The sequence below is a fragment of the Python bivittatus genome, unplaced genomic scaffold (assembly GCF_059951505.1).
Source record: "Python bivittatus isolate LINGU-HERP-01145 unplaced genomic scaffold, Pbiv_v1 ctg000330_np1212, whole genome shotgun sequence".
Classification (NCBI taxonomy): domain Eukaryota; kingdom Metazoa; phylum Chordata; class Lepidosauria; order Squamata; family Pythonidae; genus Python; species Python bivittatus.
The window spans coordinates 55762848-55776126 of NW_028277058.1; the positions used below are offsets into that span (position 1 = coordinate 55762848).

General features: G+C 44.5%; 1 protein-coding gene across 1 annotated transcript in view; it reads left to right on the forward strand.

The window, feature by feature from the left end:
- The first annotated feature begins 7638 nt into the window (after positions 1–7638).
- ST8SIA1 (ST8 alpha-N-acetyl-neuraminide alpha-2,8-sialyltransferase 1) overlaps positions 7639–13279 on the forward strand; it is a 67896-nt gene continuing 62255 nt past the window's right edge. The window contains exon 1 of the mRNA XM_088141353.1: positions 7639–8598. Within this exon, the coding sequence (XP_087997479.1) occupies positions 8399–8598 (200 nt within the window). The 5' untranslated portion in view covers positions 7639–8398. The remainder of the gene's footprint in view (positions 8599–13279) is intronic.

Sequence of the window (13279 nt, forward strand, 5' to 3'; positions counted from 1 at the left end):
TATTATTTGTCCGGTTCAGAGATTTCTTTGTAAGGGAGAATGATGAAAGTCACATTCCTATATACCTAATAAAGCTTCTTTATATAAATTTCTGCTTTGATGCTGGGGACAGGTATTGTGAAAACCATACAATAGCATTCTGGTGGGGTTATGTTTGGTTTCCTCTCTTAACTGGAATCCTGCCAAAATTTTTCAAGAACCTTTTAATTTCCTAATTTGGGAAGTGCAGGAATACAGGATGTATTTTGCACCTCACCGGAACATGGTGTTTGGGGAAACGGTTGCTTCCTCTGGAGCCTGTTTTCCTGCACCAACATCATTGTATTTTCTCACATTATTCTAATACACCTAGCACTGAGAAAATAACAAACTTTAACTCCTATCCACCTCAGCGTGGCCAGGTGATAGAGATGTCCGTGTTTGTGTGTCTCTGTGTGTGTTGAAAAATCCTGAAACTTTCTTGAGTGAGGCAGGAAGCCTAGTACTCCCCACCAGAGCTCTTTATGGACTCCAACTTTGAGACGCTTGGGATGGGTAATATTGTTAACATCCATTATGATAGTATGTGTATTGATTCTTTAAGAAGGAAGAATGGGTGCAACAAGAGATACTGAATCAGATGCAGATGGGGGAATGAAAGAAATAGTAGCTAAACATGGTAATTTTCTTCTGACCAAGCAAGCAATTCAGCTTTTCTTATGTAATTTCCTCTTCTAGAGCTGAATCAGCTGGTTTGGTTTTGTGTATGCAGCAGCTCACCTGGTGCTTTGGGGAAACAGAAATTGTCCTCATGTTCTCCAACAATTGTTAATGCTTTTCTCCTGTGAGGGACAGCGACAGTGCTAATAGACTTGATGCTCAAAAGCAGCTTGTCGTGGTTTCTGATTTAATCCTCAGAAAGTTTCTGCTTTGAAAAATTTGCAGTCCAGAATCTGCAGGGTGAGAAGGTAGGAAACGGTTGGCTGAGGAGACTAATTTGCTCCATCTGCAATCTTCATGTTGAGATTAGATCTAAAATCAAAAGTCTGTAATACTGAAGCCTTATTGCATGGTTTTTTTCTTCTCCAACCACTCCAAGTAGTGCCATCCACTGAAGCCTGTGTAATTCCAAACCTTAATCATTGTTCGAAGAGTCCTAGTGAAGGCATTGTTTAACTCTCGATGTAATATAAACGTATATGCCAAAACAGTAAAACATGACATATGGCGATGACAGCTCAGAGGAAGGAGGTTGGAGCTGTGTTTGCACAGAATCTAAATGGGGTGAACAAATGACTTTTGCTGCATTCACTTAATATACTATGCCCAAACAAACAAAACAATATGAGAGTTCAACACTGTAGCCTAGTTTATACAACATGCTAAGACAATGGCTGGTTTTTAAGCTGTGTTGAATAACAGCCTACTTAGCACTCATTTAGCCTGGCCCTCATACAAACCCAGCCCACAACAGACTAAAAAGTAATCTTTCAAACTGCAAAAATCTGCTACAAAGCAGTATATTTTCCTACTTGATCTCAAAATTCCTGTTCTCTCAATGTTGACGTCAGAATCAAGCTGTGAACAATCTTCCATAATCACTTACTTGGACTCCGGAGTCTTATGTGCTCCTATACCAGTGGGCATCCTTAAGGTGTTGGTGCTGATCTTTAAAGTAACGATTTTAGGGCCTGATAACCTGGGGAACAGCCTGTCCCACTGTGAACTTGTCCAGTTGCTTAAGTGAGTAGGAAAGGGCCTTCCGAGGAAGCCCCTCCTGCCAGAAGCTAAACTGTCAGATATCCAGGAAAGGAATTTGTTCCCTAAAGAGATGTGTTTGGCTCCAACTTCCCCCACATTTAGGTAGATGCACAAAAACAGCTCTGTGGTCCAACTTCTCACTCTTTAATTTTCGGAAAGACTGACTTTAATTTTGGTTTTGATTTTAATGTAATTTAATTGTATATATTTGGTTGTTTTATACTCCATTTTTTATCGTAAGCTGTCTTAGCCAGTTGGAATAAACAGGCAGGGTATTCGCTCAATAACAAATAAAAGGGTCGATATCCCCTGTTACAATTTTGGATACTTTCTCTGCCTATATTTATAGCTCATAATCTGCTTGGATGCTGCCTAGGCAGGAATGACAAGGAATTTGTGTGCGTGCCCACAGATATATTTCTAATTTCCAGCATTAAGAGTCACTCAAATCTTGCACATCTATCAATGCATTTGTCCTATCTCCTTGGTATTAATATTCTTGGTAGATGTACGCTTCTGTTAAGCTGTTACACAGCTTGCTCTAATTAATGACATGTGAAGCTGCTCCTTCTGAGTGATACTGCACAGCAAATATGCTAGCTGCAAATGTAGTGAGGGACAGCTGTGGACATCCTGCAGTCCAACAATTCGTTCTGACCAGTTTCTCAGTGGATGCTGTAGCCCCACCATGTGGGAAAGCTCCTATAGAAGAGACTTTGACCTCCTGTCCTGGTGCCTTCTAGATGTGTTGGACTTCAACTCCCAGAATTCCTGGCTATCCTGGTGATTGGCAAATTCATTTGCACTGAATTGGAAGCATTTGTGTTGCATCTGAAATCATGAATTTAGCAATATAATCAAGACCATCTACATACTATTCAAAAGAGACAAAAGACCAGAAGATCACCTCACCAGCAATTATCACCCAGATAAGCAAAGGTCACCACCAGGCACACAATCAAGCAGCAAATATATGCCAGTCAAAGAACTACCAGAGGAGCAAAACAAAACCCCCACCCCCACCAGCACTGGCAAGGCAGGCAACAGCACATAAATAGAGGGCAAACCCCAACCCATTTTAGCACTGAAGATGTTACCTAGCTGGGTAATGAAAGGTTTGCAAGAAAAGAACCAAGCTTGGAGAACCCCAAGGACTCCACATGATTATTTTTTCATATACAAAAGACCTATACGTAGGTCTTTTGTAAGATACTCAGATTTCCAGGACAATTGTGGGGGTCTCATGCAATGCCTTGGACAGCCTCCCCAAATGCAAATAAAATCTCCTAAATTTGCCGTAATTCCACAAGATTTGACTGCCCTCCCCAAGATCTCCTGTGATCTTGTGGGACTGGAGTAAAGGGGTGGGATCATGTGATATGTTACTGCTGCTGAAATATTCAACATTGGTAAGACTATGGAGGCTGTCCAAGGAAGTTGTGGATTCCCTGGTGCCCTAGGCACTGTGCTGTTATATCCCTGATTTAAATAGTGAAAGCTTTTTAAAAATGTATTATACAAATTCTTTGGCACAAGCTCTTGGACTATGGAGGTGCCACTGATGCAAAGTTGCTTGAAATAGCCACAAGGGAGCAACAGAGAGCAACTGAATCCTCTCTGATTTCCAATGGTGCTTTATTACAGGGATTTCAGCTCTGTACCTTGAAAACACCTCTCTTAATACTGCTTTGACAAAATCATGATCTAGCAGGCCCATGTTTCTGTTTGACCTGTTATGCCTGCCTGCAGTTTGTTTAGAAAACATGTAATTACAGGTTGTTGTGGTGCACGTTGTCTGAAGTGATGAGAACAGGAACTGGGGAGAGGAGAAGGAGGGTGTCTTGGAAAGCCAAAATGTCAGTCTCGACCCACATTAACAAGCAAATGGATGTCTTTTGCAAAGTTGTCTTATGGCAGTGATGGCGAACCTTTTGGGCTCAGTGTGTCAAAAGTTCGGAAACTTGACTCTGCTGCCGTGTCACCCCCCTGCCCTCCCCCAAACAAAAGAAAAACAATTCTTTACACATTCATTTATTTAAAAAAAATACAGTCCAGTCATATGTGGTGCTAGGTATTATATAAAGAAGTGTCAAATAACTACAAAAATGTAATACAAGCAAAACAAACTCAGTTTCTTTGGTAACTCAAACAGGAAGAATAGTTGTTGTCTGGCGTTGGTGAATGCTGGCATGTCCCCGAAGATGCGGTGGCGTGTCACCTTTGACACGTGTGTCATAGGTTCACCATCACTGTCCTATGGGCTGGTCCCCTCACCTCATCCTTGGAATGGGTGGCCCCATCCTGCCCCAACCCCAAACCAAAGGCAGTCGGTCTGCTCCAGTTGCTGTACTTTGTCCCAGTTACAAATAGTTCCTGAAGCTTACCAGCTTTCCAAAGAGGCTGAGTAGGCTCTGCTTGTTAGGCACAGTTTAATTACTGAAGTTCTCACGGCATGGACGTTTTTATAAGCAAAAGAAATTACCAGCTGCTAATTGTGGTGACACACACCATTAATGCCACAGAAACCTGTACGGAAAAATAAACTCCAAGAATTTGTTCAGCCTATGCTGGACCATCTCTTCCTCACCCTGGCCAAGTTCATATACTGTACTGATCTAAGATTTTCAAAACCCTGTCTTGTTGTCCAAGCCGTAAGCCCTAATTTCTCATGCAACGCTAAACCATGGGCTTCTGTACTGTGTTAGCCATATTATTACTTAATTTTACACATAAATGAGGCCATTGTGTCTGCATCAATCCACCCTTTTCCCTGTAGGCTTTCAAATCTGCATGCAAGCCATTTCAAAGTTGAAACATGCTGACCCCCAAATGCCCTATTCCCATTTCAAGGTCAAACCACCTCCAATTAGATCAGGAGAGGATTTTGTGATACTTCTGGGGAGGTCAGAATTGGATGTTTGGGAACAGAACATTTCAAACTCAAAATGTTTTGCACATTTCTAATTTAAGCTATCACGTTTGAGCTATTACATTTATAATACTGGGGAAAGAAGAGAGAGTAATGTGTTTGGTTGGGTCAAAGCCATGCTCAGCCTCAAAGTCCTTCTTTGCAACCTCCAAGCCTCTATAAATCATAACTTCTGGAAATGAGTAGCATGTGGAATAAACCTTCAAGTTAGGCATAACATGGATCTTTTTAAAAAATACATTTAAAAACTATCCACAAATCAAGGAAATCATTTAGCCCATGAAATGTGCATCTTTAGATGCCTTTAATATGGAGAAGTTTGTAAAAGAGGATTGGACCAATTCATGGAAAAGGAGGTTGCCACTGGCTACTAGTTATGATAGCTAGTATTTAACAGGAAACTGGTAGGAATCAACAGTGGAAGGAGATCTTCCTCTCTGTCAGGGCTGAAGTTGCTAAGGCAGGTAGTATTGCCAATTGTCAAAGCAGTGCTCAGGCGATTGGTTCTTTTAGATCCAGAGACAATAAACACCCCAGCAGGTGAGGAGATGTTAAGCTTCATTATTAACTGTAGCAAACAAGTTTAAACAGGAATATAAGATACAAAATTAGCAGATAGAATTAAACAGAAATCCCAAAAGCATAGTATAAAAGCATAACATACCAAGCAAGATGATAACACTCTTCCTCTATTGTTGGGAGCCACCGTAAGGTGACAGTGGAGAGACCCCAAGGTGGCTTAGACGTCACAGCTCCTGGTCCAAGGCTGGTGTCCATGTGCCAAGACTCAAGGGGCAATGCCAGGCACTGGCATTTCATCGAAGCCTGGCACTGCAATCTCATGACTGTGTTTCCATGGTACCAAGAAGACCTGACCTTGACTAGAAGTTGCACCCGCTCATCATGTGAACCAAGAGCCTGGGAACTGTACCTGTGCTTAATCTAAACAATACTGAGAGTTTTTCCTCCCCACTCCCCCTCCTCTTCTACATAAAAGTGAAAAACAAGCCAGCTAAACATTATTAGGACTCAGAGTGAACTTTCTTAATGTGTGCAGGAGAAATCAAAATATATCACTTGAAATATCAAGGGTCTTCCGCATTGCCACCACAGCACAAAACTGACTTTCACACCAGAGAAAGCCACTCTGTAAAGAAGGAACCGAGAGCAGAAACTTCTAGGTTGAGAGATGGATAGTCACACCACCCTTGACTCAAGAAGACAGGAGGAAGAGTCTCGAGGTTCACACCTTGGGAGTAAGATGTATAAACATAGGATTCCTGGGTCAGACAAAGAACTTCACTTCCAAATTCTGGGCAATAAATCTACTTACTTTGTAAGTATATTTAAAGCAAATCTACTTTTTTGTAAGTAAATCTACTTACTTCGTAAGTATACTTTGCACATACTTGGGAATGTGAAGCTGGGAAAGAGTCTAATCACCTTGACACCGTAGGAACTTCCCAGATGTCTGATTGGTCACTAAGTGACACAGGATGATGAGGTAAGGGAGCTTCTGGCTTTACCTGCGTGTGTGTCCCCTTTTTACCTTCCAAGGTTCCTGAATCTTTGCATGCAGTTGATTCTCAAGGTACAAGATCTGATGGTCATAGCCCCTTGTGGCCAAGGTAGAAACCCTCATGGGAAATACCGCAGAATGAACATACAGGAATCTTGGGGTAGGGGACAGCAGGTTTTGTATGATAGATCAAAGGTTTCTGTGCATAGGACCAAGGCTGACACATGCCTATGACCCATTTTATCCAAGAAGGAAATGAGCTGCATTTTGCAGTAGCTGTCCGGGGGGGAGGGTAGGCAAAGTGGAAAAACATGACTTATGGAAAATAGAATCACTCTGTGTGTGATCAAACAGCTGGTTTAGGGACACTCACTAGAAGCAAGAGACTTCATGAAATTCATTTTGAATGGCTGCCAAGTGTCCCCATTTTTCTTCTTACAGGTAGTCCCCTGTTTAAGAACGAGTTCTGTTCCCAAGGTCTGTCCTTAAGTCGAATTTGTATGTAAGCTGATACAGTATATAAGTAGTATTGTGTAATGAACTCGAACCATTGCATATTTAACTTGAATTTTGCTACTATAGGCTCCGTTCGTAACTATGGGCCATCCTTAAACCAGGCATTCTTAACCCAGGGACTACCTGTATTTCGAGGCTATTTCTCACAGGTCCCCATCTGCCCTATGCATAAGTGGACCATCAACGAGAGAAACTCACACAACCTCAGATACTTTTCAGGAGGCTCGCATGTCCATCTGGGAAACTGAGCATGCGCCTATGAATCTGTACTTTAGTCAAGTCTTGTCCCTCCTTAAAGCTCACAGCTTTCAAGGCTTCATTTCTTCGGGTGCTAGAATGGACTCAAGTTTCAAGACCAGTGTTTCTCAACCTTGGCAACTCCAAGAAGTGCGGACTTCAACTCCCAGAATTCCAGCGTGGTTTAAGATGTGCAGGGTTCAGTTCCCAGAATTCCCCAGCCAGCATGCTTTAAGAGGGGTGGGCTTCAACTCCCAGAATTCCCCAGCCAGCATCTTAAAGTTGCTGAGCTTGAGAAACACGGGGTTAGAATTTGGCACGTTGTGTGCGCCGTGTGGCTTTAGTAACTAGTTAGCAGCCCACCGCGCGCCCAGGGCGCCACTTGTCACCTTCACAGGCCCGGGCTGGTCCAGCGCATTCCCCGCGCGAGCAGCTCTTCTCCCCGCCGGCGAGGGGCCCCGTAAAGCGATCGGCTGGGATGCTCGGAGACTGTACCTTTCAGTGGCGCCCAGCCCAGCTTGGGAAGCGCGCGGGGAGCCCAGGGCGGGGGGCAAGTTGGCGCTTCTTGGCGAGGGGGGCTGCCCGTCCCCTGCCTCCTATTCCGCGCCGTGCGCAGGAACGGCAGCACCTCTCCGCTTTATTCGTGGCCAAACCCGCCCTTCGCCTTTCTTAAGGGAAGCCGGTCGCGTTCGGAACGGCTGGAGCCAATTCCCGCGCTCCCTCCTCCCTCCGAGGGGGAGTCTTCAAGCGGCCCCTTTTCCCGCTTGGGCCGCCGATCCCCCCACCCCGCCCCTTGGATTCTCCTTTTGTCCTCGCGACAGGAAGTTGCGGGGGCGGCAGAAGACCCGGAGGGGGGAGCCAGGTTTCCAGCCTGGGTGAGCGGGAGGGCGACGGGAGGAGGAGACTGACGGGAGGGCAGCCGAGCATCCCCGGCCCCAGCCGCCCGACGCCCCTCCTGCGCCGCTTTTCTCCCCGGCCCGTCCCCCCCGCGGCTCATTTCCTCGCCAGCCGGGCGCAAGGATGGGCGGCGAAGGGGAGCCGCGGCCGCCGCCGCCCTAGGTGAAGGAGGCCCTGCGCGCTCCCTCGGCGCGGCCAAGAGGGACCCGCGGGGAAGCCCCAGCGCTGTGCCCGCTGCCCGAGACGCTCGGTCGGGCTCCGCTTGGCCGGGGAAGGCGGCGGCGGCGCTGCTGGGAAGCCGGGAGGAGGCCGGGTCCTGCAGCCGCCGCGGCAGCATCCTCCAAAGCAGCGCGCCGGACTGGCAGGTGGGAGGTCCGTGGCGACGGCGGCGGCGGCGGCAGCGCGGGGCGTCCCTGCATGGGGGGACTGGGGCCGCCCGCCTTCCTTCCCGCCGGCCCCTGGAGGAGAAGGCGGCGGCGCCGGTGGCGGCGGCGGCGGCGTCTCCCACCCACAGCCTCCCCAGGAGTGACGAGCCGGTCGGAAGGGGCCGAAAGCGGAGGATGGCGCCGGGGCTGGCGCTCTGCAAAGGCCCGCGCACGCGGCTGCCGGTGGGCGCCAGCGCACTGGGCTTCCTGGTGCTCTACTGGCTGTACATCTTCCCGGTCTACCGGCTGCCGGACGAGAAGGAGATCGTGCCCGAGGTCCTCCGGCAGCAGGGCAGAGCTTGGCAGAGGAACCTCAGCGCCGGGGCCGCGTTCAGGTGAGCGCGCCGCGCCTCTTCCTTCGCCCTCCCGCGGGTGCGTCGCGGGGCAGCCCGAGCGCGGCCGGCCACGAGCCTCGGCGGCGGGGACGGTCGACTTGGCGGAGGGGTGGCTAGTTCGCCTGATCACGCCCCCTGGCCGGCGCGGCACGCTCGCTCGCTCGCTCGCTCGGAGCCGAACAAAGGCTGGGTTCCGCAGTGGACCTGGGCGGCGTGGCCGGTTTTGAGCGCCGGGGAGGTGGGTTTCCAAAGAGACGGGCGAGAGCTCGGGGGACCCCCACCCGCTCAGGAAGGTCTCGCCCCCTCTTATTAAAAACTGCCACCTCCTCTTGGAAGAAACTTGCGAGCGAGATGGTTTAAAAGTTGACTGCTTGCAGATAAAACGCATGGAGTATGACGGTCCCCTTTGGCTCCCCAGGGCTAAAGACCTTTCCTTTATGACCATAGTTACGGATTAAAAAAACCTCTAGGAAAATCATTCTCTGTTTCAAGGATGGGGCTGTTTCAGCCTTTTACTGTGGTTTTAATTGCATTCTCTGAATCTATCAAGGGATAGACTTGGAGATAATATCTACTTAGAAACCAGTAGATATGCACAGCAGTAAATAAATCAATACAGCTTTAGTTTAGTAGACTTGTATTACAATGAGCAAGTATAGGCCATAGGTCATTTAACATTCCAAGGTCAAACTATACACTTAAGAATCAGTCCGATGTAACAGCAGTTAAACAGTAATTCTTCTCCAATCATCCCCCAACAACATTGCCCAAGGAGCAGCCTACTATTATATTCAGGCTAGCCAATCTCCACCGTCCTGGCTACATCCCGTTCCATCCTTTCTCACCTGAGATGTGTACTACTCCAATGACACACTCCTTAAAGGAACCTTATTATAATTATCTTAACAGAATCCTCTGGTTCTGCCATTCACGCAATGCCCAGCAGATTCATAATAAAAATAAGTCAGTGGAATGCAGGGTTGCATAAACCTCCAGTATCAGCCACCCCAGTTAAATATGACATCAGCAATAGTGGTAGATTTGAACAGGAGGGAGTTCACTTAAGTTGAGGGTGAAGATCCTGAGTGCACTAAACATGGCCCAGCAGATTCAACACCCTCAGTGCAAAGGTAGTGTTACCTTTAATAAATTCAGGGGTTCTGCAAGGATCTTATGCAAGATTGCAGGAAGTTCCTGCTTTGAGTTTTACGGGTCTCAGTCCATCTGGTCTAATTGGCGAGATTGAAAGAGTTAAAATGCCACTTTCTTTCTGAGACAAGGCAAGCTAAATTTGTAGGTGGCCGTGAATTCTGTGTTTAAAGTATCCTTCCCCTTGTGCATTCTTTTTAAAGAAAGTTTACGCGACCAGTCATTTTACTGTAGGTTAAGCAATGTTCCGTTTAGATGATTGGTCTAGTTGTGTGAGATACAAGCACATTTTTTGATACAAGAGAAGATCTGTAGCTCAGGGTTGAACTGAATCCTTGGGGCTCTCTGAGCTTGGTTGCTATTACTAATGAAGAGACCGCAAACAAATCACCCAAACACATTTTGTTTCCTGCATTCTCTGCACGCCCTTCGCAGTCCTGAACACCTGGATCAAAAATCTTCTAGACCTAGACCATTTCGGTTCAAATGCTGAGTTCACCCAAGAAGTTAAACTTGGTTATTGAATTAATCCTTTTCTGAACTCACACAATATATTGAATCATAAATTAAGCAAATAGATTGGGTTCATACAGCATGCTAATTCCCCATCCCCACACCTTTTTTCTTTTTAAAAAGTCCACTTTAAAATTTACAAGAGTTGCTTATTTATTGTACTTATAAATCCATATGGGCTAGTGCTTAAACTTAGCCTGTTCTGTGAATGCAGCTATAAGGTCTTTAATTGACCTGGTGAAGCCTCAGCCCTAATGATGTTGTGTCTAGTGTTAAGAGTTCAGGCAAATTCTGATTGAAATCACTGCATTTCACTTCTGCTACTGTTAATTTATAGGACGTAATCTGTGCTTAGCCCCTGACATGGGAAGCCACTGTGAAAGAATATAACACACAACTACTAGCACATCTGTCTTTGTCTCTTTGGCCGTTTCTCCACATGAAGACAAGCTTGATTTTGAATTCAGCTTTTTGTTTTCATGTATTCCAGGCAGAATACAGATTGTGCGTTTGGGGACAGTTACTTCTTTGTGTAGCTTATATCCTGCAAGTAATAGTATGTGTTGCAATATTCCATATCCTGGAATAATGTTTTTCATAGGCAAACTTTTCATGCAGGAAGCATTTCTTGGGTTGCATCAGTGTAGAAACATTTGTAGAAAGGTACAGGTCAGACAATAGAGACCTGGATACATTTGTGAAAGGTGGGTAGATTTGAGCTTTAGCTCATTAAGTGAATTTTGCTGCCTTACCTTTTAGTAATTGTTCCTAAACCTGTGGGGGGGGTTTTATTAAAAAATAAATAAAAAGTGAAAGGGGCCTTTGGACCTACGCTGAAGCTTGGAAACTAGAAATTGGTACCTTTGGTAACAAGAACAAACTTAATAGTTCCCCAAAAATAGAATTTCCAAGAAAGAACTGGCCCAGTCTTGTTATATTTGGAATTATGCATATTTCTTTCTATTGAAGACTTTTACATAGATAAAAGATATGTAATATAAAATGTGATAGTATATTAAAAAAAGCTAGAAGGAAGAAAAAATGGTAAAAGAGTGCAAAAAGCAATACAATTAGAGAAAGAAAAAAGAAAAGAAAAATATAATTTAAGACGAGCCTTCCAATCATCTTTGCAACAGTTACAAATAAACTAATTATCCCTCTTCCCTTTTTAACGTTACTTTACAGAGATTCCTTCTATCCCATATTCAATCCTTTTTTCAATCACCAAATCCACAAGTCACCATTTAACTTTTTTCCATTTTCAGCAAAACATCCCTAAAGGTTTCTAGTTCTTTATAAAAGTACTTATTGTTTTATCCCTGACCAGAAGGTCAGTTTTGCAATTTCTCTAATGCTGCCATCTTTAGTCCATTCCTCCATTGTGGGTATTTCAGTATTTCTTCATTGTTGTGCATATAATAATCTTGCTGCAGTTTTACCATATATAAAGTCAATCTCCCATAAGTCTTTTCTAAGTGATTATGTGTCCCAATAAAAAAAGTTCTGGTTTCATCCTAATATGAATCTTTAAAGGACTCATGCATGTTTCTAACCGTTGGACCTTCGAAAAGGAATTGTAGAGTAGAAATAATGTAAAGATCATAGAGTTGGAGTACTCATCTAGAAGGAAAAAGATCATGCTTTCGAAGGCTAAAAAGAGAAAATAGCATTTTGAAGGCCAGGAAAAGAGAACATAGCTGGGAAATGCTTCAGATCAGCCTTCTGTTTCTTAAGTGTAGCCTCAATCTGGCATGTCACTGAAAGTCCAAAATTCAGCATTTTGATACTTATCTTAGATAAGCCAGGTTTGCAGAATGGACTGCATGAAATCATTTTGACCATCCATTGCAGTACCAGCCTGGGCTGGCTTGGAAGGATTTAGTAAAATCCTAAGGTCCATCAACTGGTGCTAGATCCTCACCCCTGCCCCAAATTCAAAAGATGAGGCATTTGCAAAGGGATCCTAAAATCATGCGTAGAAAGAACGAGAAGGATGAAGCGTGTTTGCATCTTTGTGATACTTGGCTAGGTTGGGATATTCAGTCTTCTGTTTTCTAGTAAATCTGTTTGCCCCAGTAAACCCTGTTCCTTAAGTTAACCAGGTTGGACCATATCTTGCTTATAAGTAATGAAAGAGTATTTTCATTATGTATTCAATTTCCTTGAATTTGAAGGAACAGAAATTGCTTTCAGTCTTTTTTCTACAAAGAAAGAGGAAGTGGGAGTAAAGCTCTCATGGGTGGGATTCTTCCATTTTTGTTAAGTTGGCTGAGAAGACTATGCCAGATCTGTGTTTTATTGTACAATCACCTTTCTTTTCCTCTTCATGTTGCAAATGAACCCTAAGAGAAAGTACTAAAAAGAGTCCTTTTCATATAACAAAACCCATTTTTTAAAAAAGGCTGAAAAATTTTAAAAAAAATTAAGGTACCCCAAAAATTATGTAGAAAAATAAAAGATTCTTTTGTAAAAGGGGATGGAATTTTCAGTGAATTGGGAAGTAAATGTCATTACAGTGTTACTTTTCCTCAGTGTTGGGAGGTGCATTAGGTTGGGCCATATCCTCTGGATGGGCAGGCTAATTTCAACCAAAATTTAATTTTGCCAAGGCAGAGAGACCAGTTTGAATCTACTCCATTTATATCCTGGATCTCAGTGAAGCTCCAACCTCCAGACAGTTTCTCTAGAGATTAGTACTCTGCCAAATGAGGCAAATGTAAATCAAATCAGATTTATTAAATATGTTTCTATCCTATCTTCAAGGTGGTGTCTCTCCTCTTTTTCCTATAACATCCCTAAGAAGTAGGTTGAGCTGAAAGAAATTACTGGCCCAAAGTCACCCAGCCAGTTTCCATGCCTAAGGCAGGACTAGAAATCATAGTCCCCTGGCTTCCAACCTGGCTGCTTAACCACTGCTCCAAACTGGCTCTCTAATTTAATCGATAGGTGAAGCAGATTGGTAAATAGAAAGCTGGTTGGCCATTCAGGAGAATTGGGTGGTTCAGGGCTAGATGGGATT